General features: G+C 36.8%; 2 protein-coding genes across 3 annotated transcripts; one reads left to right on the top strand and one right to left on the bottom strand.

Annotated features, from left to right (window-relative positions):
• Positions 1-60: 60 nt before the first annotated feature.
• LOC139962241 (ras-like GTP-binding protein RHO) lies at positions 61-15840 on the bottom strand. The gene is made up of 4 exons (XM_071962285.1): positions 15651-15840; positions 9233-9416; positions 4537-4686; positions 61-2620 (listed from the first exon to the last, which is right to left on the bottom strand). The coding sequence occupies exons 2-4, from the start codon at positions 9386-9388 to the stop codon at positions 2345-2347; spliced, it is 582 nt and encodes a 193-aa protein (XP_071818386.1). The 5' UTR covers positions 9389-9416; positions 15651-15840; the 3' UTR covers positions 61-2344.
• A 1433-nt stretch (positions 15841-17273) lies between these two features.
• LOC139962240 (ras-like GTP-binding protein RHO) lies at positions 17274-27241 on the top strand. 2 transcript variants are annotated; one of them, XM_071962284.1, is made up of 4 exons: positions 17274-17429; positions 19279-19441; positions 21535-21684; positions 22433-27241. In XM_071962284.1, exons 2-4 carry the CDS (start codon positions 19286-19288, stop codon positions 22703-22705), a joined length of 579 nt encoding a protein of 192 aa, XP_071818385.1. In that variant the 5' UTR covers positions 17274-17429; positions 19279-19285; the 3' UTR covers positions 22706-27241. The 2 variants fall into 2 exon arrangements, with proteins under 2 accessions (XP_071818385.1, XP_071818384.1); XM_071962283.1 differs by lacking the exon at positions 17274-17429 and adding an exon at positions 17754-17809.
• The last annotated feature ends 740 nt before the right edge of the window (positions 27242-27981 follow it).

The following is a 27981-nucleotide window of genomic DNA, read 5'->3' as shown; positions in this document are numbered from 1 at the left end:
ACCCAGCTGCTCTATAAACAAAACATGACACATTACAAATTAATTACAAAGACACCTATATAAGAATTCATTTTTTTTTATTAATGATATATACCATCAAAACAATATTCTGTACAAAGTTATTCCCTGCAGACTAATCATAATAAAGGATACAATTCTGAGTAAATCAATAAATGTATGTTATTGTTGGCGGCCGAGTAAGGCACTTGAAGACTTGTATCTTCCTGTCTGAAATTATAGGCTGAATGGAAAAAATAAAAATATTGAATTATTATTATACACTGGAAGGTTCTTCCTCTCTATGGAAATATAAGCATCGACATGCATAATGTATTGGGAGTGATTATTGTAGAATTACTGTAGTCCCGTGCATACATCAATGTCGTTAACCATATTGAATTTTAAATTCAGTGACAACGAGACCAGCAAGTTGGACCTAGATATGATACAAACAAAAAAGTGTCACACACCACAAAATTATGTAATTTCATGCTATGAAGCTACAAAAATTTGTACTTGAAAAACACAAATGCTATCCAAAGATATGTGTTAAGTGGGTTATGACAGGTTTTTTTTTCTCTTCCAACAACATATAAAACCTGAAACTTGTGCTTTTGGCATCAAATCAATTAAAACTGATTTGATATTCATTCAAATTTGCATAGAACACAAAAACATTGTTTAAATAATAAAAACTTTAGTCATTAAAATATATATGTCAAGAATTGTCAAATTTAAAGATTGAGATTACGGTAAATTAAGGACGTTTATCGACTTCCTGAAAGAGCTCAAAATTTGGAAAATATACAAGTGAACTTTTCAGGTTCCAAAACAAGGCAAGGCATTGCTTTCTGTCAGAGTCTCCAGCAAACTTTGAAAGGCACTAACTGGTATTTCTCACACTGTACACCATCAATACCCTGGTTTTTCCCCTCTCACTATCAAACTTAGCTAGTTCCTCCTATTTCTCACACATCTCCATTCTGTATTTTGTAACCCCTTCCTCTTACCTCATCTCTGCCCCACCCTCCCTCTGATCGAACCATACTGTAACACAACATATGTTGACATCAAACACCCCCCCCCCCCTCAGCATCCATGAATAGCACCTTGTGCTTTTAAGTTGATTTTCCCCATTACTGCCTTTCTTTACAAATGTGGCATCACAGGGAAGAGTGATGTGTTTTTGTCTTCATCATGGTGAAAATTAAAAAAAAAATAAAAAAACCAGGAATGAGTCAGTGACTAGACTTAAGCTGCTTTAACTGCATATTATTTGAGTTATAAGACACAAATGATATCACCACTCTTCGTGAACAGACTCACTCACTCTAGGCAGCAGCCTTCGTCTTGCCTTCCAAGAACAGGAAATTTAGCAAATGCCGAGAGGAAACTCAATTATTTTCATGGTATGATTCAGACTGATTACGTTGCAGCTAGATTTAGCAGGTTACCAGGATGTACCAAGTAGTAGCATTCTAACACACACACACAGAGGTTTCGGGAGAGCCTCTATTATTCTGATTTATTGGAGCGTTACACATTGAATACTTGGGACTGCTAAACGCAATTCATTTGGTGATGGCTTCCAGTGGTAATATCACAGGAATAGCTTAGCAATGACTGAATACAATACTGTAACATCCGATGATCACACACCGGAACTGGACTAACGACAGGACACGCCTGATATTGTTGGCTGACCACTAAGATGTCAAATATGCTGTTTTTATGAATAGTTTGCTTTCGTTACTAGGGCGATCATTTCCCACAGCTTCTGATTCACAGTCAGTGAAATCATTGAGAAGGTGTTCTATGATGGTGTTGAGAGAGTTTCCTGTTCTTTGATTCAAGAAATGCTCTTAGAACTCTTAAAATCAACACTGACCTTATTATTGTAAAAGTAACATTGCTATGGTTTAGACTAAAACAGAACTTTTCTGTCTTTGACTTTTCTGTCCCCCAAACTGACTTCTCTCTCCCTGTTTCATCAGTGAGAACTCCAAACTGCTCTTGTGACTGCTCTCAACCAGCTCAATGAGCAACTGAGAAATCATCTCATAATTGAATCATGTTTCAACAGACAATAGGACATTATTCCATAAGTGCTACAATTGCTCAATCCCTCCCCCTCCCCCCTCCACCCCAAACACACTCTTCATTCCTTGTGCTTCTTTGTTCTGGTCTTGTCCTTTCTTTGGTTTTTTACCAAACTTAAATCTTCCTGGAACAATAACATCACCTGGCACCCATGCCCTTTTCAGTGCTTTGTGTTATACTAAAGCCACATCATAAATAGGAAAGTTCTGTCTGTCTTTAATGCTTAGTCCTTCATTTATTTGCTCTAAAAAATCTTGCACATCCTCCTTCGGTGGCTCTTTCTCTTCTGCAATGCCGCTCTCGTCGCCATCTCAAAGACTTCTCGGACCCCCTCGTTGCTCTTGGCCGAGCACTCTAGGTAGGAGTACGCATTGATTTGTTCGGCCATGCTCTTGCCTTCCTCTGGGTTTACTGGAGTCTGTTTCATGTTACGTAGTTCGTTGATTGTGCCTTGATCGTGACGGAGATCCTTCTTGTTGCCGACGAGGATAATTGGAACGTTTGGGCAGAAATGTCTGACCTAAATGACAAGAGAAGAGAAGAGAGTATTAATTTAATCGGTTTTGCAGGGCTGGAACCAGATAGATGGGAAAGTGTGGTTATAGGGAGGAGACAGGTAAGAATGGAATTCAGCAGTGACTCCAAACACCAATGTCAACCAAACATTAATAACGGTTCTACCACCTACTGTATTATACAGGGGGCAACAAAATCAAACATTCAGCCTTAGTTACCCATAGCAAAATAAACAGTAGTTCAGATAGTATTGTTGAGGCTTTTAGGTTTGCATGCTACCAGTTTTAATTCATACAAATAATCTCATTCAAAGGTAACAGACAAATGCTATGGAAAGTATTTGATATGTTACATTTTTTTTTTGTATGTGATAGCACATGCAATAAAGCCATGTGAGGTGTTGAGTACCAGTCCAGCAAATTGACAGTTGTTCCAAAACTATATGACCATGACTTGGTGTTCCAGTAGGTTCTGATAAACTCCTTGATAAAGAACCAGTTAACCGCTACGATTTTACCATAAATACAGGTACCTCAATAATCTTATATGCTTTACAATTGTTTGATGCCAATACTGTAGGTAACTAGTATATACATCTTGATCCTTTAGAGTGAAGCAGACGACCATTTTACTTTCCAATTACACGCCGCATGAAACTTAAACTATATAAGTTATGTCCTGTATTAGTAAATTGTTCACTGGGACTTTAAGCATGTGTTTGGCCGACTTTCTAAGGGTAACAGCAGAGATAACTCATCCAAAACGAAAGTCAAACAGAAACACACTCCTTGATGGTTGACTAAGCTCACAGAATTTGTTCGAAGAACAGAGCTCTGATTATCTAAGGACTACAGAACAAACAGTAGTTTTCATTTTAAATCATAATGTACATTATGTACATGAACACACCTTGTCTATAGATGCAGATATAAGTAGACCAGGCAGCTATTAGTTAACGCTATTCACTGATGACAGGCAGGGTGTTGAGAATAAACTAATTGACCTTTGGAGTTAAATACACACCCTATGATCATCTGTGATCTTTGTATCTTAGTCAGGTACCCTACCCATGCTGTACGGACGTTATTTATAGCTTATTTGATTACTTCCTCAACATCTTCCTTGAATAAAACCACCAGAACTGCTCGTTGTAATTAATGCTACTGTGTTCAAGCTATACTTCATCCAATCTTTCATTCATTCATCCATCCATTCCTTCATCCATCCATTCAATCATTCATTCATCATACATTCATTCATCCATTCTTTCATTCATCCAATCATTCATCCATCCATCCATTCAATCATTCATCCACACATCAATTCATTCTATCATTCATTCATCATCCATCCATCCATTCTTTCATCCAATGACCCACCAATCATTCCTTCATCCATCTAATCATTCCTTCATCCATTCTTTGATTCATTCATTCATCCATTCATTCATCCATCCAATCATTCATCATCCATTCATCCAACCTGAACCATTCCTTCATTCACCCATCCATCCATTCAATCATTCATCCACCCATCCATTCATTCAATCATTCCTCCATTATTTCATCATCCATCCATCCATTCTTCATCCATCCATTCTTTCATTCATCTAATTTTCATCCCTCCATCCATCCATTCCATCATTCTTTCATTCCTCCATCCATCCATTCCATCATTCTTTCATTCATCTAATTTCCATTCATCCATCCATCCAATCATTCATTCTTTCATCCATTCAAACTCCTAAACTGACAAATGTTCTTCCTGTTCATATTCTTCTAATTCTTTTCCAAGAAACTTGTGAGATATAGATTCAAATATCTTCTTATACCATGCAAACAAATGTTATCAACTAACAGCGTGTAATGTGGCATGAACATTCTAAGATTTTTGACCATTCAAAACTTTGCAAGTGCTTACCTCTGGGGTCCATTTTTCTGGGATGTTTTCTAAACTGTCTGGGTTGTCTATTGAGAAACACATGAGGATAACATCTGTGTCTGGATATGACAACGGTCGCAGTCTGTCGTAGTCTTCCTGTCCGGCTGTGTCCCACAATGCTAATTCAACCTGAAAATAAGAAGGAAAAAAAGACATATATAGACATGACAAGGGACATTCAGTTGAAATGTTTTTTGCATCTAGCCATTAGATTAAATGCTGATTCAATCTGTAACAAAAGAGTACAGAGCTGAAGATTCGCATTGCCCTGAACGAGTTAACTGTTGCAGTTTACACTAATTGAACGAGATGAAATGTGATTGAGAGTTGACAGGTAAACAAACCTTGTTCTACATTTAAAGGTTTCATAATTAATATAAATTATGAAATCTACGATCAAGCCTCACAATGGTCTGAAATCATGATTAACAACTAATGAAGTAACTTGGTGAGATATTGAAATTCTGATATGAAAGTTTTCATTATTTATTACGTCTGTAAAATTATTTCATCTGTAGATCAACTAGTAATAATTTGGATAGATTGGCAAACTTTGAAATAACTTCTAATTTTTGGAAAGTAAATCCAATGAACAGGAAATCAATGTTTCAAATCCCTCCCTAAATAATTCACTACTATTGTTTTGCCAGAGAGGAATCAATTTTTTCCCCTCTTATACAGCAACTTCAAAATGGACTTTGAGAGGAATAAAAAGAAAAGATTTTTTTTAATCCCAGCTGATTAATTATTCATCACTAATCTCTTGTAATATCTTTCTCTGTTCACCTAAATCCACCTCCTTACATAACACAGTGTTTCATAGCAACAACCACTGTATCCTGTCACTTTTCATTATTAATGACACATTCCTGGGCATAGAAATACAATAAAACATCACAAAAGGGATACATTTTTGTCTATAATACTATATTCACTTTCCCCCTTATAAGCATGAGTTCTGACACTGTTTGTGTACAACAATACTCTACAACGCTCCTATGGTAACCCAGTGGCATTGTATTCACAATGAGGTTATTTACTATGTCACCATCAATAAATAGGCAGATTGCCCATAAAAGGGCAGAATACCTTCTGCTGTGTTATGTCAATTGTGTTCTGGCAAGCCAGGTGAAAATACAACCTGGAATTATTTGGAAAACACTGACTCATCGTCAACAAATTCACAGCCACCCAACTATAACAGAAGAGGCCTCAGGAAGTGAGATCTAGTTCTTTGTGATCTCAGGCATTGACTTATTGTAGTGTTTAATGTACACAGATGAAATAAAAGAATATATATCTCTATAGATAACTGTGTGATTCTTGTATTGGAATTTGTAAACAAATGAGTGTGAATACCAGAGCAAGGTACATACACAGTTCATCCGGTATGCAGTACTTGTAAATGTGTACCGTATCGGAAGTAAAAGATTGAAAAACTTGTAGCTTTCATTCACTCTATAGATATCCAGATCTGTAATTTTCAGGCAATGAACCCTAACGCGAGGAAGAGAAACGCCGTCAATGGTCAAATTGTACATCCTACATGTGCACCACACTGTAAGCTGATTTTAAGTTTTTAACCATAAGGGCCATTCCACGTCACGTAAGTCACAAATCAGAGAGACATTTTACACTTGTTTTCAATCTCCAGTTCAGTGCAAGTCTAGCGTTAAGTCATATGCCTATCATTCCTGAACTTTGAATACCCACAATAAATTCTGTCACCACTGCAAAACGTTAATGCTCTCCCATTGCGAATTATAGCGCCCTCAACTTGTGTCACGTAAGTCACGCAGAAAAATGAAGAATTTCAACTTTTTGAAGGAAATCAATAAATCCTGTGAAGTATTGAGAGAAATCTGCTAAGTTGCCTATTATATCTGAAAAGGACACATTGAGGAATAACTTCAAGGTAAAATTTAATTGATATGCGCTTTATACCAGTATTCATATGCAAATTAGCGACGTCACGTAAGTCACAAAAAATTGTCACGTAAGTCACACGTGTGAAACTGCTCAGTTTCTTCTCACAGTTTCCAAAGATACAAAGTAACACATGCTAAGGACATGTTTACAAGTTCATTACATTGAGATTGGGGGAAGGGGAGGGGTTAATTCCACATAAAAATAGAATCTAGAAGTTCACTTGTACATAAAAAGTCCTATAGACTAGTTTTGCAAAATATCTTAGTTTAAGTGCTACAGTAGCTAAATAGTTTCTTAATTAGGAGTAAACAAGTTTTTCTAGACTAGTTAATACAGAATACTTGCATTTCTACATTTTTGGTTATAATTTAAAGCTTTTTGGTAACATTTTAGTCACTTTTGGGAATTTGGATTAAAATAATTAATCCATATAAATCCATGTGGTAAAGGCAGAAGGTGGCAAGATGTGTATGTGGAAAACCGCATTAGATACTGAAGGAGATCCACTAATGTCAGTTACTTATGTTGTACTTCCAGCTCTGACCTCTCATATTAAGGTAGATGACTGGGTTGTTGTAAAATATGATGATGTACTGTACCCAGGAAAGGTTACAAATATGGTGCCTGCCACCACCACAACGTGGAAATGGCCTCTTACGGTAGATAAAATCTCCTACTAGCCCGAAAACATTATTAAAACAAATTTTACCCCCTGAAGCACCTTGTGCAGTTCAGGGGTAGACTGCAATTCACATTTAAAGAACTTAAAGTCTCAATACAATATGTGTTTGCTGATGAAATTCGGAAAACAAAGTTCCGAAGCAGATTCAATGTTTCTTAACTTCTAAATGCACTCTGACCATGGGGGTTTAATGGAGAAAAACTGTCGCAATCAAACAAAAGAATTTATTTTCTGTTGCCCGTATGGCGCGAACGATTTACTGTAAAAGTCACTGCAACCGCCCATATCAGCACATTCATTACACAAATGTAACCTACTTTACTTATACTCTTATCGTCCACTTTTTTTACCCAATTAACGGAGGAAACTCTTGAAATTACCTGTTTATTCATTGCAATGGAAGGAAATGATACAATTTTGCAAGCTACATCAGTAAGACCGACAGAAAGATACTATTCAAGAGAATGAACAAAAGAACAAACCTACCACAGGAGAGCCACAAAAGTGAAAGTAGTCCTAGGCATAACCATTGTATACAAAACAGAGAGATTTAATTGGCGCATGATCTGTCGGGCAGGGCTTGCAAATTTTGATAGAAGTTTGTAGAATCTATGGACTCGTTAAGAAATCTGTTGTTTATCGACATAGAAACAAATAAAAATAATGAATATTGATTGAAACTGCATAGAAGGGTGTCATTTTCACTGAGCCTTCAGTGCAGTAAGCTGGAAAAGTTGAAGTTTAAATTTGGCAAGCACGTCATGAGACTTTAAGTTTGAGCTGTTTGAGCCATTTTTTGCAATTCACTTATGTAACCTTTCAATTTTACTTCACATTATAAATGTTGTTCCTGCATTTAGAACTGAGAAGGTATCTTTGATAAATAGGAAGGTGTTATAAACCTGTTATAGTATAGAAGACATCAAAACTGTGTGAAAGTGTTGAGAATGAACTTGTCACGTAAGTCACACTTCCCCTTGTGACTTACGTGACGTCACGTAAGTCACACACTTCCGGAGTCCCTAAATTTGTTAAAGCTTGTTACATTGATCAAAAGTGGTGGTATTATAGATCAACCTTTATAGCTACCTTTACAATTGTAGCTCACTTTGCTCTCACACACTATATATTATTGGAGGAAAACATTCCCTTCTATTTTTGTCACATAAGTCACAGCCAGAGTGTGGCATTTTTAACATAATCTGTGTTACCAGTAATAAAGGAAATTTGTTAAATTGTGTTATTAGATAAATTAGCAGAGTGCATTTAACTGCCACATTAAAAGAAAGCTTGGACTTTCCTTTCATTTAAGGATTTTTTCTACTTTCAATTATTATTTGATAATGCACCATGAATGTGCCTACAGTTTGAGATTGATACTCATTGCTATAACCCAATATTGAGAAATCGGAAGAAGAAAACTTTAACCGTTTATGAAAGTCTAACCTACTTACTTTACATAATACACGAAGAGAGACAACTTATAACCCTTTCTAATTTTGCCATGTTGGGACCACTTGGTGTGGAATGGCCCATAAGGCTTTGTGTTCAAAGCAGCAGTACCATGCAGGACTTTGGTGGTGGGACACGGTTTCCATGGAGATAATCATTTCTGGTTTACCCCATTATCAAAATAATGACATAAATTTACCTATGCCAGCTGTTTGCAAAGGACTTTAAGTAATATTTAATATTGAACTGATACTAAAACTACCTTTTCACAATCCATTTTATTCACTTCCCTTTAAAGAAGTTAGGTCAACTTTGATGTCAAATACTCCAGACAGACAGGTCCCACATTTACAAAAATTCCAGTTGCATGCTGATAGTAAAAAACCACTGGTTGATGATGAAGTTTTCAGAATCCGATGGAATCTTTAACGACCCACTGATTAAATATCTCGTAGGGGAAGACATCAAGGAGGTTTTCTTTGTTTAGTTATATCTAATGACCTTTGAACAGAACCCTATTTTAAGTATGGTACAACTGAGAGAAATGTTCTAATCCTTATATTAACTATTGATGTGAATAAAACCACTGGATCACCAGTACTACTACTGTACCTGTTTGCCATCAACTTCTATATCAGCCACATAGTTCTCGAACACAGTTGGTACGTAGACTTCTGGGAACTGGTCCTTACTGAAGACGATGAGTAAACAGGTTTTACCACAAGCACCATCTCCTACGATGACAAGCTTCTTTCTTATGGAGGCCATTTTGGTTGGAAGTTTAGTGATTTCTGTCCTGTGAATATGTAAAACAAAACAAAGTACAGTATATTCTTCTTAAAGCTGCAAATGAATCAATTCACATTTTCACAGCTTACTGTATATCTACTGTGGCTGCTCTCTACCATGTACACAGCAGATGGAATAATGGAGCTCTCTGGCAGCATTTCCCCGATAGGTGCTGTCATACAGTTGTTCATGGGCCTGATCACAATTAGGGTTTCAAAATCTCTGAATCAGAGTAACAAGAAATACGCATATATTATACAGATGCACTGGGTGATTGGCTAGGTTCAAGTTTCTACTTGTATAGTTTCACCGAACGAAAAAAATGTTTTCGAAAACACAGTCAAGGTGCGTAAAACTGTCATATGAAAACGTTTGACTCCGGACACATTTTCCAGGCGATTTCTTCTTTAATATTTACAGACCAACAATTTCAACAAACACTCCAAGTGAACAATAGCATGTGACAGCCATGATACTGCTGATGTTTCTGGCACTAAAACTCATAACAACAGCTTGTCAATTACCATGGAAACAGATAGGACCTCTATGACAGTACCCTCAGTTGACTTTGTTCACCATTGGAGAGGCCCATTTAAAAATAAGATAAATTATGTAAAATAAGGAGTAATTGGGATTTTCATATTACAGTAGTTTACCCAACCAGATTGAAAATACTGTATAAATTACATACTAAGGTTTGAAAGATTTTTCTAGAACTGTACCAAGCTTCTGCAGATCATAACCAATATTTATAAACTGCTGGTTTATTAAACCACATCAACCTACACAGACTTCCCTTCCCTCCCTCCAAAATGCCAACAAGTACCGGGAAATCTCTTTCAAGGTATATATGAAGACTACCACTCATACAATTTAACAAAATTCCCACAGTATTTTTTGGGGAGTCATGATTTTTGCAGGAAGTGGATTAACTAGTTACTACAGTAGTTAGGCTACAGTAGCTTTGTTGTTGTTTACTCGGTCCCATAAACCTGTTCAGTCATTCCAGACCAAATCCTATCGTGCGACCGGGTTTGTTATTTCCAGGCAGGTATTGGTTATTTCTGAGAAACTAAGTTACAACAAACAAACTTTTGCAAACCATTACTCTGCTGAAGCAAATAAAAGTTTACAAATTAAAGTGCAGGTTTTGGTTTTCTAACATTTGGTGGGAAATTAATGTTATATGTGTGTCTTGAAGTTTACAAGTCTATAGCTTTGTAATGGTCATACAGCAGTAATGTACATACATGTTAATGCAAGAGATTTGAAAGAACTCAGCGACAATGTTTGTATCTTGTTTGACTTTTTTTGTGCTAAGATGGTGCTGTGGTTGTGAGGAGACAGGTAAGCGAGTTGCGAAGTAAATTACAGCATCGTGTATTACGTGTATAGAAACCTCATAAACAACAAAACAATATTTACACTTACTGTATTTCTCACTATTATGGTTACACCCTAACAACCACCCGGAAACAAACTGCATGCATGCATGCACTTTACACTAGTTACTTTTCTATACACATTTATATTAAAGGGAAACCGTTAGAATCACAAATAACCTGTAATGCGATGAAGGCCTTTCATATTACTGCATTTAAGTATTTAATCTAGCTCAACTACATACATTTTCCATGTAAACACATGTGAAACAAGAAAGGCCCTTAACAGAGAAATTTGCTTTCCATTGTGTTCTTTATACTTATATTGCAACATGTCCAGTACAGTTGTGCAGAAAAGTCAGAGCTTAGGCTGGTTGATAGGCAAAACAAGTTCTGAGATAAGGGGTAAGTGAAACCTATTCACATTCTATTTGCTTTAGTTGACTGGGTTACCAGGCTATAACTAATAGTCTTTTTCTCCCCACAGTTTTAAAATGACATTTTTTACTTCAGAGCAACATTCTCTTGAAATCCTGTCATGTCTGACTTGATCATGAAAGGCATCATGATCAAATTACTTACTCCACCAGTCGACCTCATATTAGTTGAAAATAACAGGAAAATTGGTCAACTTTAAACCATACTGTACAAGGCTTGAACAAGCTTATATCATTAACCCCAGCCACCTGCAATTTCAACTATTATGTATGGCCATATGATGTGGGGAATAACTTTGAAACGGTTATTAAAGGACTTTAACTTCAACAAAAAATACATGGGTAATATAATTAATCAGGCCTGCCAAGTAATGACAAAGCTTGAAAAGTTTTAGTTTCCAAGAAGGGAAGATTTCAACAAAGTCTGTTATTTGCACTCAGGTACAGAGAAGTGGTAAAAACAGTAATCTGTAGGGACATTGAAAGCCATTGTGGTCTTTTTCATGCATCAACAGTTTATCAAAATCAGCTCTTCTATGGCTTTGTGTACCATTTTTGGCTAACCTCTCTCCTTATACTGCTTGGGTAGACGTGTACAGTACTGTACATACATAGGCCTTGTATCGAAGAAATTTAAACAAAATCTGTAAGAGGAAGTACTGAACTTGCAAACAGTAGCCTACAGTATCACCACAGACAGGTAGTAGTGTACAGTCAGGTATACAAGAGATCTGCAATGTGTGTGGTGTGGTGTGTGTGTATTGTCGTCACTTAGTTATGTTTCTATACATTTAAGTTGAGCTGTATAAATATTTGAGTTTACTTATAACAAGCTGTTTTTCATGGTATCTAAGGGGCAAAGGGCGAGGTAAGGCTGTGTTACCTGGAGATATTTATCATTTCGATGTTAATGTACATATCACTGGGCGGTGGTAAATCAACTTGAAGTTAGTGGGTGTGAATAACACCAACTTTGGTTACCTGCTGCACCTGTGGGCAATTAATCACTTCTTGATGGAATACAGTAACATGCATAGCAGTGCAAGAATAAAGAGAAATGTCAACCTCTTACCATAAGCTTGCAACAAAAAAAAGAAAAAGGGGGGGGGGGGGGGTTAGCTCCATCTATGCCGTGGTACTACCATGATACAGAACCACGTGTACGGTATATTGACAAACCATGTTGTAACACCAAGTCAGAACACTTACCAAATAACAATTCCATATTAAAGTAAAATTTGATAAGAAAAATCTTAAGCTATGTAGACCAGTCAAACGATAGATCTGTGTAATTTGGTGAGCCTCATGACTTTTGAGTGTTTTGACTGAGAGCTCTGGAACTCATACTTATAGTACATGTGGATTGTATTGCATGGTGATGTTACTAATATACACAACTAACATAACCAGCATAAACAGCATTATTCAGAGATATATCATGTAGATCTATTAAACAAATAAATAAGTAATCTACAAATTCTCACCGACCCACCCATGCTCTTTGTCACTTTAATTGTTTCCTATTGTTTGCCTGATGTTTTTCATTCTCACCAAAAATTTCTGACAGTTCATAAACTTCCTAGTAAGTAGTACAGCATGAAAGCAGTCGGTAAAATTGAACAAGAGACTGCTTCCCATAGCACTGCCTTTACAAACTTCATGAGCACAATAATATGCCCAAAGTCCATATTTACATACTGTACAAGGTTATTATGTACACTAGTTTTCACACAGAGAGATCAACACAAAACAGAGTGATCTATTTATGGTGGGCTATCACTACCACTTTAAATAAAACAACAGTACAAGTACAAGACCTGCTTTATATATTACCTATGGCTGTGTAGCAACAAACCACTTTTGAAGATAAAAGATACAGAATTCGGTCCCTATATGTCTGCAAACAACAGCATACGCTTAACAAAGACAACAACTTCACAGTATTCTCATGGAAGTTGCTCACACATGTACAGTAGGGACAGTTCTGATCTGACAGTCATTCTTAATCAAAACAGGGTGGAGTTACTAGTTCCCCACATGTCTGACCTACTGAGGTCAACCACAGGTGCTTCCAATGCATGAACATGTGTACTGCCAGTGTCATATTAGAGACCCCATGGAATGTCTTCCCTATGACACTGTGCAGTGCCATGCAGTGACACACTGCAGTGACACTCTGCAGTGCCAATCTGTGCCATCAGTGGCACACAATGGCTCCAATCTAACTTACGAGTGAGAATAAATCAATCTCTCTGACTGCAATTTGCTTTCATAATCTGAAATCTACACGGTCGATAAGAGTGTGCAATGTTTCCATTCAGTCAATGAGGAATGCCAAAAATTGATGTTTTTTCTATTAAATTTCACTGTTTTGGAAAAGTACATGTTCTGTTTTTTTTTTGTATGTCATTGGGATCCTACTTGTGATGCCCGACTGCCAGTAAGATTTTTGACTTAACTGCTCAATGCTGCATTTTGTGATGTCGTATCTCTAATAGTCAGTAGAGAAGTCGCATTGTTCATTCTTGGCTAACAAGTAGGTTTAGCACAGTACTGCATATTTATACAGAGTTTGTCAGTAGAGGTTTGGAAAATTTGTCAACCCTACATTAGAACAGACCTGCCAACTCTTCTCGTCTTTAAAAGGCGAGTTCACACTGTCTCCCAATTTAATGTGCTAGCCTCCTGGCAAAATTAAAAGCATTCTGAATTGCAATCAGAACTGGACAGTTTTTTTTTATCTATGACAGGATTTAGGAATGTTGAGAGAATCCACTTTTCTCTATAGATGGGAAAATAGTAAGTGTTGAATACTCATGCCATCGTGTTCTGCAGCAGTTAACAGCAGTAAGTTGGGCTTGCCTAATATACATATTTTGTATATTAGTAAGTGTTAAATATTCATGCCATCGTGTTCTGCAGCAGTTAACAGCAGTTAGTTGGGATTGCCTAATATACATATTTTCCCTGATCTGCCTATTTTTTGCTATGGAAAATTTGTAAATCTCCTTTTTTTTGTCCTAAATGTTATTTAAGTTTGGATGGTTTTAGACGTTTCTGTTATAATTAAATAAACTTTTACAAAGTGAACATAAAGTAGCAAATTCTCAATAAACCATATAGCTTGTAAATTATGACAGTTTGGTTCAGCTGTTGTTACTACGGTATGTTTAAATGCTATGTTTTAGTTTATTATAAAGTTAGGAGCTGTCAACAGGACTTGTGCCTATTGCCTACAGTACAGGCTTTGTCTTTAATACTAACATCACTTTCGAGTACCTGCAAGCTAATTCATTCATAAAAACTTAAATAAATTAGGCCTTACAATAGCAGCCAGACTAGCTTAACTTAGGGCCTATATATTAAGAAACTTTAGGCTAATAATGCTTAAATAAGTTTGTTTGAAAAGTCAGTCACGCTAAACATACTGCTTTTGCTATTTAGGGTTCTGGCATTTCGGGTTTAATATGTACATAGTCTAAGTTATAAAGTTCTTTCATTTCATATATTTGAACCGCCCACATTTCAGCCAAGATTACGGCACAGTAACAATGTATATTGTCAATTTGTCACAGCAGGCTCCTCCACCAATTTGTCACAATAGTGTGTGAGCAACAAAGAAAAAAGATGCAACTGTGTATTTAAAGTTGGTGACTTCATGATTTATATATTAAAGTCTGCTGGCTACACTATTAACTACTTTAAAACTACTGCAAAACTACATGTTGCTATGAACTAGTACTAGTACTACTGACTTAATTATAATAAGAGATACAATTTCAAATACTTTTGGTAAGGCCCAAACATGGGCCAAACAGGAAGTTTAGCCTACTCTGTCCTCTTGTTTACATTCTCTCCTAACAAAAAAAGGGCAGGGTTACTGAGAAATAACACTGTGATATCATCAATGACATCATACTGAATGTTCTTGTCAGAGATCGGTGTAGATAGACATTAGATGCAGACAGGTGTATGGTTTCTGTTGTAGAAGGTTACTGTGGAGGTCAAAGTGTATTCCTTCTGCTAGTTCTATTGTCGCTGGGGCTAATTAGTTATAACCTTGGAAAAGTACATTATTATGATGTATTACGGTTAGGCTAGTAAATTGAAACAGTTAGTAATCTTTCTGTGAAGACTCAAGTAGGCGAACTTCATGTCTGTGCTCCTTGCGAGGAATTGGAGAGGTGAACCTAGGTCGGGTAAAGGGGATGGGATAGATCTCAATACTGTGTTATATTATCATCACGTTACGTTGTACTAACATTTGGACTATGGCCGACTGTAGTGAAGGTGCGAGGCAGTGCCCTAAAGGCTAAAGTTATAACTCTATAAAACTTATTAGCATTACTCCGTTTGAAAAAGGACAAACTTTAGGCTATATACAGATTAAAGTGTTAGTAATATTAAACTAAAATCATTTACCTGACTTTTAGCTCCTAACAGATGATCCGTGATTAGTTCGTAAACTGCTTAGTTCTTTGGAAGAGAAACTTGTTAAATTCCACTACTATAGTACTAAGTACTAGATTGAACGTCCGTTAGTAATACTGGTGCGTGCTTAAGTACGATGTGTAGCGATGTAGCTGCAAGGAGTGTTAGCGCTGTGTGACACTAATCGGATGACCGAAGTCAGTTTAAATATTCCGACAAGTGTTTTCTAAAAATAGGTTATACCGTAAAAGAGGTAGGGAATAGAGGGAGACATATAAACTTTGAAGTTTTCACTTTAAAATCCTGCTAGGATCGAAACGTCAGGCCCACTTACATTTTCACAAGTTTTCATTTTGACAAAATTCGAACCATAAGTTTCGCTCTACCATAATATTTTCCCACTAGCGTTTAACAAAATATGTGTTTTTTGTTTTAAGTCGTTGTTTTGTTTTCATAGTTGAGAAAAACATACAAAAATAAGACTAAACGGAATGTATTCCGATTAAACATATTCAGGTTTATAACGTGCAACATTTGTGAAACAATAGTTTTCCGTACGTGAGTTCTATTTTTAGCTGAGTGTCGGGTATAAATGACTGGTTCCATTTTAGGATTGTTGCGTTCTCTTTATAATGTCTGACAAACGATAACCAAATCAGAAACCGGAAAATTGAGGTTGGATTGTGTAGAAATTTGTACCTTACAAACCTTTGGTGAGTAAATTTTATGTATAGGCCTACATAATTGTTATCATATTGTCAGACTGCGAGGAATTATTCAGTTAACGTAAGTCGGTCACGTTCATTATGCAGTGCTCACATTTTCAAGGCTGCAATATTAACTCAAATTCTGCATTTTGTTGGGAAGGTTTTCGCTATGAAAAGTCGAATTAAAAAGAACAAGTCCAAATTTCGACATTTTCTTTCGAACTTCAGACTGTTTCATCTGTGAAACGTTGACAAAGCCGTAAACTTACGACCTGAAAAATGTTTACCATCGGGGGCTTGGTGGATGAACATGGGCCTTTCCCTGTATATTGTAAAATGTTATCACTTGGATGAAAGTCCCTTTTTAAATTCTCCTTCCCCGCCCCTTCACACAATTCTTTTAATAAAAACAAAGAGGTCCTGGAGGGAGTTGGGTGGAGTAAGGGGATGCCATGTATAATTAAGAACAACTCTGGATTTCATTCCAAAGATCTATTTTATATAACCATTTATCTAATCCCTTTATAAACACAACCGTCAACATGATGGTCAAATATGATTCACACTTCGAGTTTTGCTTTCGTTGTGTCAGATCATGTATCCTGTGGTGAAGCGAATACTTGACGACAATCAAATCATGGCCTCTCAAATTTGTTGCGACAACTTTCTAAAAACACCCATTACGTCAATTTGAACGGTTCTCCAGTTTTCTAACACAAAATTCAAATTTGAGGCTGAAATAAATCGGGATTAACAATTCCCAAATTCCCAAATACAACTATCTGTCTGAAATTTGCGTTCAAGATTTTGTAATCGAAAGCTAAAACGGAGCAATTTAAAAAAATTTGGGATAAAAGTATACGATAACAACCTGCTGGGATCAGACGTGTTTGGTTTTACATACGGCTGTAGCCCGGATGTTAAAAATGAACACACCCTCCGTATTGTGAGTGTTCGGTTGTTGCCGATAATGAACGAGTTGACCCGACCGTCGTGTCGTTGGAAGTATCGCAGGATCGACAAATACATACTTAGTGAACGCCTTATTTCTTCCAATTTTATAGTAAGTATGGTTTAATCAAGGGATGGTTTGCAACGTTAAGTCTTCAAATTATTTAAAGATATCGCAGTTATTTTTGGTTTAGTTTCCGTCGTTCGTGGCTTCAAAATCACGGTATTTATGTGCACTTCCCGGTTCACAAAGTAGACGAGAGGAGCACGATTGGCAGCATAGGATAACACGCAGTTGTACAGTAGGCCTGTACACTGTATCATTGTATGTGTCACGGGCTAATAACAATTGGGAGAAAGGGCAGAAAGAAAAAGAGCCTAGGCATATGTGGAATACATGCGCATGTAATGTACGTAGGCTGAGTAATGATATCATGGATAGGCATGTCCTATGGTGCCGACAATATTGACTTTATGTACTTCAGATTGGAGGTAAATTTCATTACTTAACATGGCAAATTTGACCTCAAACTGTTTTATACTTTCTAGACCTAAGTTGAGAGTTTCTTCACATAAATCTATTGTGCTAGGCTACAGCTTGAAAGGACTTCTTAGAATCATTTTTATAAGCCATGCTATGTAGATTAAACTGGATGTGAAGGTGGTTTGCAACATCATATCACATCAGTGCTGCACAACACATGTTGGACAGTCATAGAAATATCTCAAGGGGAGCACCCTGAACAACTGACTCTCATTTAAATGTAAAACTGTTGTAGGCTAAAGTCTCCAACATTTTTAGTTCAATGCTCGAATGTAAACCATCAACAGTCAATGCCCTAATAAAAGCTATGTTGCTTGCAAGGTAATGAAGGTAAATGTTTCTGACTAGGAAAGTACTACAAAAAATGACCACATACTTTGTTGTCCCTGTTTAAAGGTATTGAAGACTCGCCCCAAACGGCGTGCGGCCATCTGAAAAAGTTAAATTTCCGTTGCTTGCAAGTGACGTTTTGTTCGTGTCGCTACAAAATACAGACAGTAATGAACTGTGATACCTTGTTATCTTTATCTGGACCTGAGATGTCCATTGCTGTACCGTTTGTACACTGTGCTGTGGGTATTGAGCGCAACTGTATTTACTGACTGTACACTAGTGTCTAATTACCGACGGTAGCAAGCTGTGTGTGTATTTTCTGGGATCGATGGTGGTGTTTAACCCTTACACCTTATTTGAAACTAGGTCAGATTACCGGCATTAGACGTTTCTTTTTGCGGGAGTCTTCACACCATTTAAGATGGGAAAGTATTTCTGTCACATAGTTAACATTTATTGCTCTCTCTATAGGTTTAGCTATTTTACTTAATACTGTGTAATAGTTGACTTAAATGGCTGCTACTGCCAGCCTACAGAAGTAAGATCTCCCCAATGACTTTTTCAAAATGTGGCTCTGTTTTAAAGCAGCTTTATAAGTTGATTTTGATCAACTTTTTGATACTGTATATATATACTTAAATCTTATATCAATAGAAGTCATCAGCTTGTAAAATTGTCTCTGCCAAGTTGCACTTCAAGTCATGGAGTTCAAAGTTTTTAAGTGCCATGTAGTTTGTAATTATTAAGTTACTATGAAAAGTATCTGGAAGACATAGTATAGGGGAGTGATTTAGTGTGATCAATTACAATCATATATTGTGTAATACCAAGTATGTTACTAGGTTTGCAAAGCTTACTGACCAAAGTCAAGAGGCCTGCTTAGCCTTCCCTTCTCTCTCCTTTTGGAGAGATTTTGCTTCAATCTTTCCCTGTTATGAGATCCACTAGTGTCATCCAAGTATTCTGATTGTGACTTTTAACAATAGATGAACAAGCAAAAAAAAAATGTAAATATGAAGGCATGACTAAATGCAAATTTACGATAGTCACAGTGTTTGCAATATTAATTACTCCTCCCTGACAGGTTAATCATGGCAGCGATACGAAAGAAGCTTGTCATCGTAGGAGATGGTGCTTGTGGTAAAACCTGTTTACTCATCGTCTTCAGTAAGGACCAGTTCCCAGAAGTCTACGTACCAACTGTGTTCGAGAACTATGTGGCTGATATAGAAGTTGATAGCAAAACAGTAAGTATGATGGAAAAAGGTGGTAAAGACAATTTAAAAAAAAAAGGTTTTATTAAGCCATGACCCTACATGCTCTGTTATCAGCAGATAAAGTTTGCCTTTATTTTTGAGGTCGTCGTACAGATTATTTCCACTCCTCTCCAAGTATCTTTCTCCCCTCTGAAAATAAAAAGTCCTATCTAGTTAGTCTTAAAAGAATTGGTTAACCTTTAGCACTACCCCATGCATGACCCCTATATCTCGGTCAGTTTCTGGCGAAAGTAAGAAGGTAAAGCTTAGTTATGTATCATTCCACTGAAGTTAAGCACAAACAAGAAAAGCACTAAACACAGTTATAAAAGGACATTGCATTGTGCATATTTTCTCACTCCCAATGGATCTTTGAAATTCTGCCCTTTTTGTGAAGAAAATGTTTCCCGTTTTGGTTCCGGTAAACAGAAGGGGAACTTAAACTTAGTTAGGATAGGCTTATGCCTCTTCTACATGAAATCAGTTTTATTCATCACCTGATGTCATCTTTTAACATTAATGTGAAGAAGTTGGCGTAGAAGTTTGATTGACAGTTTTGTAAGAATCATAGCATAAGTGTTGAACATAGTTGGTCAAACAGCAGGCCTCGACAACAAAGTATCATCATTATTATGCAGCAAAGTTGCCTGTATTTTGTCTCAAACAATTCCAAAGGAGATTGGCGAAATTACCTACGAAGGTAGCTTGGCTTAAATGTAACATTAGGGCTCCTCTAGTACTAGGCATTTACTGTGCTATAGCTAGGTGTGTGCAAGTCCTAAGCCTATGCAGTACCTCACTGCAACTTTGAACCACTACTCGATGAGTGACTTCTTACATTTTCCCAATTATTTATTCTTGTCTTTTAGCTGCAGAATGATGCACAAAAAGTCACTGTTACTCCATTACACTACCTAAATCAAAGTGATCTTTTATGAAATGAAAATCTAAGGTTTTCTACTTGCAACTAGTGTGGAGTGAAAATCTGAAAACTTTGCTACTTATCATGGCAGCAATAACCGTAAACTTGTCTCAAAACTCCTGAAATTGTTTTATATTTTGCGAATTATACCCAATGGCATGTAGAAAATGCCTCAAGTAATCATTTTGGTGTTTGGCCACCTGAAGTGTATTGGTATACTGACATGAAGATGTTTTCTTCACGTTTTTGTGCTAACGAACTCAATTCTATCCTACTGTTGTTAGTGTATGGCACAGTGAATCCTAACCTACCTAACCTGTTGCAATTGTATAGCAGTTTACCTCTTTGCATAGCATTGAGTTATGATTTATTCCCTTGTTATTGGAATCAACTGTGAGATGAAATGTCTTTTGTCAGATAAATTGATATGCAATATCATGCCAAACAGCTGTAATGTATCACTTTCTGATCTACAGGAAGATGGGTTTTTTTACTCTTAAAAACTGTCCTGAGTATGTCAGGGCATTCTTCTGTTGTTGATATTACTGTAGGTGGTTTAAGTGACTTCCTTCCTTTGAAATTACCTTCCTTTATATGGAGTTAAATTACAAGTCACCCTTTCTCGCGATACCATAGTACAGCTATTGGAATGAATGAGTTAGAAGTATATCAGGGATTTTTTTGGCCACGAACTGTAACAATTAGATTACCACATGCCACTTTACCTTTTCTTGGCTAAAGGTCATCAGTATCGCGACATAAGTATGCTAGAATCTAAAAGCAAAATATGCTGACTTTCAAACATTTGTAAGCCATCTTCAAAGATTTGGCATTGTAGACCGTTCTCTTTGGTTCTTTTTTCCCAATGTTATTTTTACTTTTCCAAGCAAAGCTATCTGACAGTGCCAATCTCTTTGATTGTTGGGTGTGGTAGTCTTTAAGTGTGCAGGAAGTGGACATTATTCATTTACTAAGAACATTTAAAGACCATCCCAGTTGTGGACTTTACAACCACGGATGATGAAAACGTCATGCATCTTTTACATTACTTTATCCGTGAGTGGTTTTCTGCAGCATTTGATCTAATGGCTAGATTTAAAAAGACTTCAATTGAATGTCCCTTGTCATGTCTTTTTATTCTTCTTGTTATCTTGTTTTTCAGGTTGAATTAGCATTGTGGGACACAGCCGGACAGGAGGACTACGACAGACTGAGACCGTTGTCATATCCAGACACAGATGTTATCCTCATGTGTTACTCAATAGACAACCCAGACAGTTTAGAAAACATCCCAGAAAAATGGACCCCAGAGGTCAGTCAAAATTAACCAAAACGTCCCTCTGTTTGTTTGAAATGATGGCTGGGACAGATGTTAACATTTATGTGGCATCTTGTGGCCAAGATGCAATTTTTTCTTCAGCGAGAGAAATAAAATGTCGCAAGTCTCTTTCTTTTCAATCTCATATAAACTTTCCTGAACATTCACAGACTTGTGTGCAACTTCCTGGCCACCCGTGTTTAATTAGACAATGGGCAGGTCTTCTAAACATGGCCAATCAAAATTTTGAAACATGCAACTAAAGATGTTTTTAGGAGCACAATTTCCTTTCACAGTGACAATGTCAGTGATTCAAGAAAAAAAAAGAGTCAAGAAATTTGAAAGTTACATTGTGTGACAGCATTGATATAATACAGACTGTACTTAATGTATGAAAGTCTAGAATCATGTGCAAGGTCACAAATTCTGTAACATTTGAATTTCATAATCAAATATCAGTTATGTGCATCCTCTGACTATAGTGCAAGTGACAAAACAATGTTCTGTATGTATATATTTTTATGTACAGCCAAAATTGCTGCATGCTCATGTTGTCAAGTGTGATGAGAACTTCTTTAAATTCTTTTTTGAATGCTTTATTCTGTTGCTGGGATTTATGGATTATTACTCCTCCAAAAAGTCACCTCACTTATTTTTTATGTTTGTTTTCTTTGGAACAATAATTGCACACCAATAATTTTGGAACAAAATTGTGTATTTATTTTTTTCCCCATCTCACCAGGTTAAACATTTTTGCCCAAATGTACCAGTCATCTTAGTTGGCAACAAAAAGGATCTGAGGTTTGATGAGAACACAACGCGAGAGCTGCTGAAGATGAAACAAGAACCAGTAAAGCCAGAAGAAGGAAGAGCCATGGCTGAGAAAATTGGTGCTTTTTCGTATCTAGAGTGTTCTGCGAAATGCAACGAGGGCGTTAGGGAAGTATTTGAAATGGCGACTAGGGCCGCTCTGCAGGTCAAAAAGAAGAGGGGACGTAAATGCACCCTTCTCTAAGGAGGCAGACAGTACTACCGATCTGCATCCTGGTCTTATTCAGTGTGAGGTACATCATTACTCGATAATCTTTTTCCTCCTCATTTTTTTTGGTTACGATTTCCTTCCATTGTGAGGCTCTTAATGCATTTCGAACCTCATTGGACAAGTTTAGGAAAAGATAGATTCCTTTTCTTTTTTTCCCCCTAACATGTGGTTCCTGTGGAAAGTGTCTGTGCATGTAAACAAAAAGTTTTGCAAATAATGATTCACGAGAAGCTGCCTATTGGAGGTAAAGACAACCAAAAAAATATAGCTCAAAAGAGAGAGTTGTACTCAATATTCAAAACGTTGTAGCGGAAGTGTATTGCAATAGTTTGCGTAAGGTGTAAGAACTAACACTATATCCAATATAGTTATAACATTTTCTAACAAATGTAGCTTTAAACTTTAATTGATAATACAAATATGTAATTGTAAGCCAATGCCATAGATATGAGTAATGTGTCTGTGGTCTTTGGCACATATTCAGCAGACGGTGGTTGGCATTAGAAGTTTCAATATCCTTTTTTTCCTATTGTTCTTTTGTGGTAGCATTGGAGGAAGGGAGGGGTGGGAGTTGGTTTTCATGGAGGGAAAACAAAGAGTGGGAGAGGGGGGAGGCATTGGTTGGAATGATGAATTTTGAAGAGGGTACCCCAGGGGGAGCTTATATTTCCACAGGAACCACATAATAATCATCCATAGTACAGTTTACCTCCACTAAGTGCCAGTTTTTGCTAGAATATTTGGTACAATTGATTAAGGCATCTCAGACCAGATGATGAGAAGAAGAGGCAGGTCTTGGATGATCTATTAAGACATGGGAGACAAGATCTGTGTTGGATCCCAACCGACGTTGGGGTGTTAATTCCAAGAGCAGGAGATTTCTTCACACTCGTCTCTCTGGGTCGTTTGTTTCTTCTGCACATCTTAGTAATTTTGAGAGAGGCAGTCGCCACCGATCCGGTGTAATGGGTTTTTGTTATTTCCATTAAAAAAGGAAACATCTTTTTATTTGTGGAGTGTGGTTTCAAGTGCTTTGTTTAAGGTAAATGTGATGTTGTAACTAAAAATGTACTTTTTTTCTCCTTCCTATCTATAATGCAGTATTTCATGTGATGTGAATCCTAATTCTAACTTTATAATTGTTCTTCCTTTGCATTGGAAGCTCTCTCTCTCTCTCTCTCACTTATTGTTTGTAACTATGAAATCTACTATTAATAATGTTATTATTATTATTATTATTATTATGATCATCATCATTTTTTTCTCTGCTTTTATTTTATACTTTTCTTAGGGACCTTTGGGTAGACAATTAACTTAGTGTATAGTAGTAACGTTGGTCAAATGTAGTTAGCACAGCTGCAAATATTTCCCAAATATGTAGCTAAAAAAAGAAAAAAAAGTAAGAAAATAATAAAATAAATTTTGTATGAATTTTGATTAATTTTGCCATTGTTATAAAGTAATGATTGGGTACCTCAATATTGACTTTAGTTAGGAAACAGGTGGAAATGTTAATTCAGGCAAGATTCAATTCTTATAAAACAACTTAAAGGAAGATGTAGAGTTAAAATAAGAAAATTATGAAAATCAATCTTGCGACCTCTCTCTTAAAAGGAAACAATTAGTCGAGTTGCAAAGATATCAATTGACCTCTTCAGTTCTGCTTTTGTATTGTGATAGAGAGGCAGCCTAGGTAGCCTAACATTGTAAGGTGTAAGTAACATTGATGCCTAAGCTAACAAAAAATTCTTTAAACTAAACTATTTCAACCTATAGCAATACTCATGCCGTAGGTGTAGTAATGTAAGTTACAGCTGTGACTAACACACATCTATGGTATCTCTGATCAGAACTGAAAACCTTTTTTTATTCTTTTTGGCTGGAATGAAATTCTAATCAGAGGAATTTAAAAAGCTTTTTCATAGAATATGAGGGCATGAGGAATTTTTTTTTTGATTCTTTATAGTGATTTGGTTAACTATTTGAATGTCATGCATATTAATGTCTAGTGCACTTGTTGCAATGATATAGGTTACACTGAAACAGACCATCTCTACTTCCAGGATGAGAAAAGTGCAAATTGGACAAATAATTCGAGATTAGCTTTCAGCAGAACTGTTTGAGTGCTCATATCGGATGCATCCGATACATCCAACTCAAGTAACAATCGTAGGCTTGTATGGAATGTTTGGACTCTGAAAATCCCCAAACAACTGAAATGGAGCTGCATTAGTAGGAATCAAGTGTACATTTTCAAACTGAATACGCTCTTTTTCAATATAATATTCTGCTCACGTCAGCTCTTGAATAGTTTCCTTGGACGTCAAAATCATTTCACTGTAGTAATAACAAAGTGGTATTGAATGTGTTGCCTTGCCAACAACAAGTTGTTTCATTGACAGGTTTAAAATTGTTTTGTAGTATGGCAGCCAGGTTATTTCCTGCAGTGGTATTTCAAGTTAAGACTAATTTCCTGGAAACTGTGACTTGGTCCCACCCCCACCCCCCTAAAAAAATTAAATAAATAAATAAGACAAACCACATTAGCAAATGTGTAGCTCCTTCTTACAGTTGTGGGTAGATAGGAATTTGAGGGGGTTGGTAGGTGCTAGATTTAAATGTGACATGGGTTGTGTTGTCATACTGATTTATAATTGTTTGTAGATGTAGTTATTCCCTCTTTTAACAACACACCCATTCCTCTATTATTTCAGGTATTATATTTTATTTTCATTAGATCGGTCTGGATTGCTTTTCAAGGCATCACGTTCCTGTTCTAATTATTTTGTCCTGTTTTAAATATCGTGAATCAAGCTGTGTTAAAAATCTTGTATCCTTTTGAGTTTCTTTTTGATGACTCTGCTCTCCCTCATCCATGTAAGGGTTGGGAGGGGGAGGGGAGGGGGAGTATGGTCCAAACTACTTTCAAATTTTAAAAAGTTTTCCCCCCCAACTGACGTAGGTGGGGATGGCACCCTCCCCCTTTGAGCACACCACTGCTCCTGCCCCCTCTCATCTCAAGACTGTATCATGAATTAGTACTAGTTAATCGAAAGTTATCTGCATTGTGCTATGCATGGGTATTTAAAAGGTCAGGGTGGAGGTCTTGCAGTTCACTAGCATTTGCATGCTGCAAATTCTTTAATGAAATGCCAAAATTGTGTCGTATAAATAAAGTGTTTAAAAAGATCTGTCGTCAACGACCTTTGATGAGGTTCTCTGGCATAGTGTTTGTTTCCTCACCTCTCTCTTAAGGAAACATTTCCTGATGATTACTTATGATGTCGATTGTAAGTTCAGTTCCTCTGTAAATCATGACAGATTGTAACATACCTTGCATGCAGTAGATTGTCATTGTAGAATAGCATAGCAAACCTTGTTGCTAATGAGTTGTTCCTGCAGTCAACATATTGCAAACCTATCGCTAAATCTGGTGCATCAGGTGCGGACAGGAACATGATTGTCTGCATATGAAAGACTGCTTAAAATAAATGTGCCTGTAATAGGTCTCCCTACCCCGCCCCCCACCCCTTAGGTAACTGTTTCTGTAGTTCCAAGCTGCCTTTTTGAGTCGGTAGCACTAAGAGTTCCAGTTCAACTGCTTCAGTCCGTTCAGAGATCTCTCATTTGGCTTGCCATATATTCAGTAATCACCATTAAATGTTTCTTGTATGGTAACCCCCTCTTGTAACGTAGTGCGATTACTGTCTGCAATAAGTTAATGTATTATGAAGCAGAGTCGTGGTAGGTCGATCGACTCGTGGTTTCTGCTCTGCTATATAGGTTACTTGTCATTATGCAAGTATACATTGCTGTGAACGTTATCAACTTTGTCAATAAATATCATCCTTGCCACCGGTCATTTATAATATGGTCGTGAAATGGCTCACTTATTATTAAATTAATCAGTTTTTCTTGCAACATTTAATCTATTTGGTCTTCTTTTGAATATTGGAACAAATTTGGCTGAGAGGAACATTTTCTTTTTCTTCTTTCTTTTTATTCTCTTTTCCCGTACTCTCGTTTCTACAGGTTAAATGGTGTATATTCAAGGCAACTGTTTTATAATGGTAAAAAGCAACACCTATACAAAATGTTAAAGGATCAATCAAAATATGAGTTTTTATGAAAACTATAATTGGATACCAAAAGTTTCCTGAATTACATCTCACAGTTAACTAAATTTTGTAAATTTAGAAGAAAAAACAAACATTGTCAAACAAGACAGCATAACGCATAAACAGAAAACAAAATCTACATATGAAATTGTTCATTTAATGCAATAACTCTTTTTGTGTTGTACACAGACTCGCTCCCTAGCGTATTCTCCCATCTTGACTTTGTTCCTATTGGTTCACCAGGGAGCATGTAGTTCATGTTTCTTCCTTCTTTTTTTCCCCCCTTTTCTTGATGTGCAGTACTTGAGTCACATTATCGCTATATGCATGTAGAGTTAATAATTGCCGAGATGTTAACCTGTCAACTTACATTAAAAATTGTTGTAACATATTTGAGCTTCAAGTGTCGTCATTTCTTGTGAATATTACAAATTCTTTCATTTTTGGGGGACAAAGTTGTCATTTTCATTTTGAAATCCCTAGTCATGACCCACAAATTGTTCCAGGTCCGGAAATCATCCAGACCACACTCTTGATGAGTAAACTGCACATAGACCGATTGATAGCATTTAATTGCACATTTACTAGAAGTTGGAATCGTATCACTATGTCGAGATTGAGGAATTTTACTGTCAGATTTCCTTTGGAACCATTTCCACTAACCGGCACGTACCCCGCTGTAAGAGATTGGCGACCCATAGTTTGGGAATTATGTAGACAGTGAACCTTGCTTCGATGCTGAATTCAATAGCCACAGTTCTCACAAGTTTCTGTCATGTAATCTGGGGAAAATGCAGGATTTTAAGGGGGGGGGGGGGATGTGTGGACATGGGGATTGTTTAAGTCGACTTGACCGATTTGAAGCAATGAGGCTTAAGCAGTTAGGAGGTTCGATACCTGGCTGGGTCATAGTGAAATTGCTGGTTCAAGTCACATTGGATTGCTGGTTCGATTCATACCTAGTTCATTACATTGTGTCCTTGGGCAAGATGCTTTATCTCACTTGCCTCTCTCCACCCAGGAGTCAAATCGGTACCTGTGAGGTAACTTATCATTGGGCGCAGTATATAACTGCTGCCGACTGGAGGGATTGTTTCTGGGACAGGTTATCATTGACAAAGGGTAATATAA

Source organism: Apostichopus japonicus, chromosome 20, assembly GCF_037975245.1.
Source record: "Apostichopus japonicus isolate 1M-3 chromosome 20, ASM3797524v1, whole genome shotgun sequence".
NCBI classification, from domain to species: domain Eukaryota; kingdom Metazoa; phylum Echinodermata; class Holothuroidea; order Aspidochirotida; family Stichopodidae; genus Apostichopus; species Apostichopus japonicus.
The sequence above is the reverse complement of the archived record's forward strand: the minus strand, read 5'-3'. Positions and strand labels throughout refer to the sequence as shown.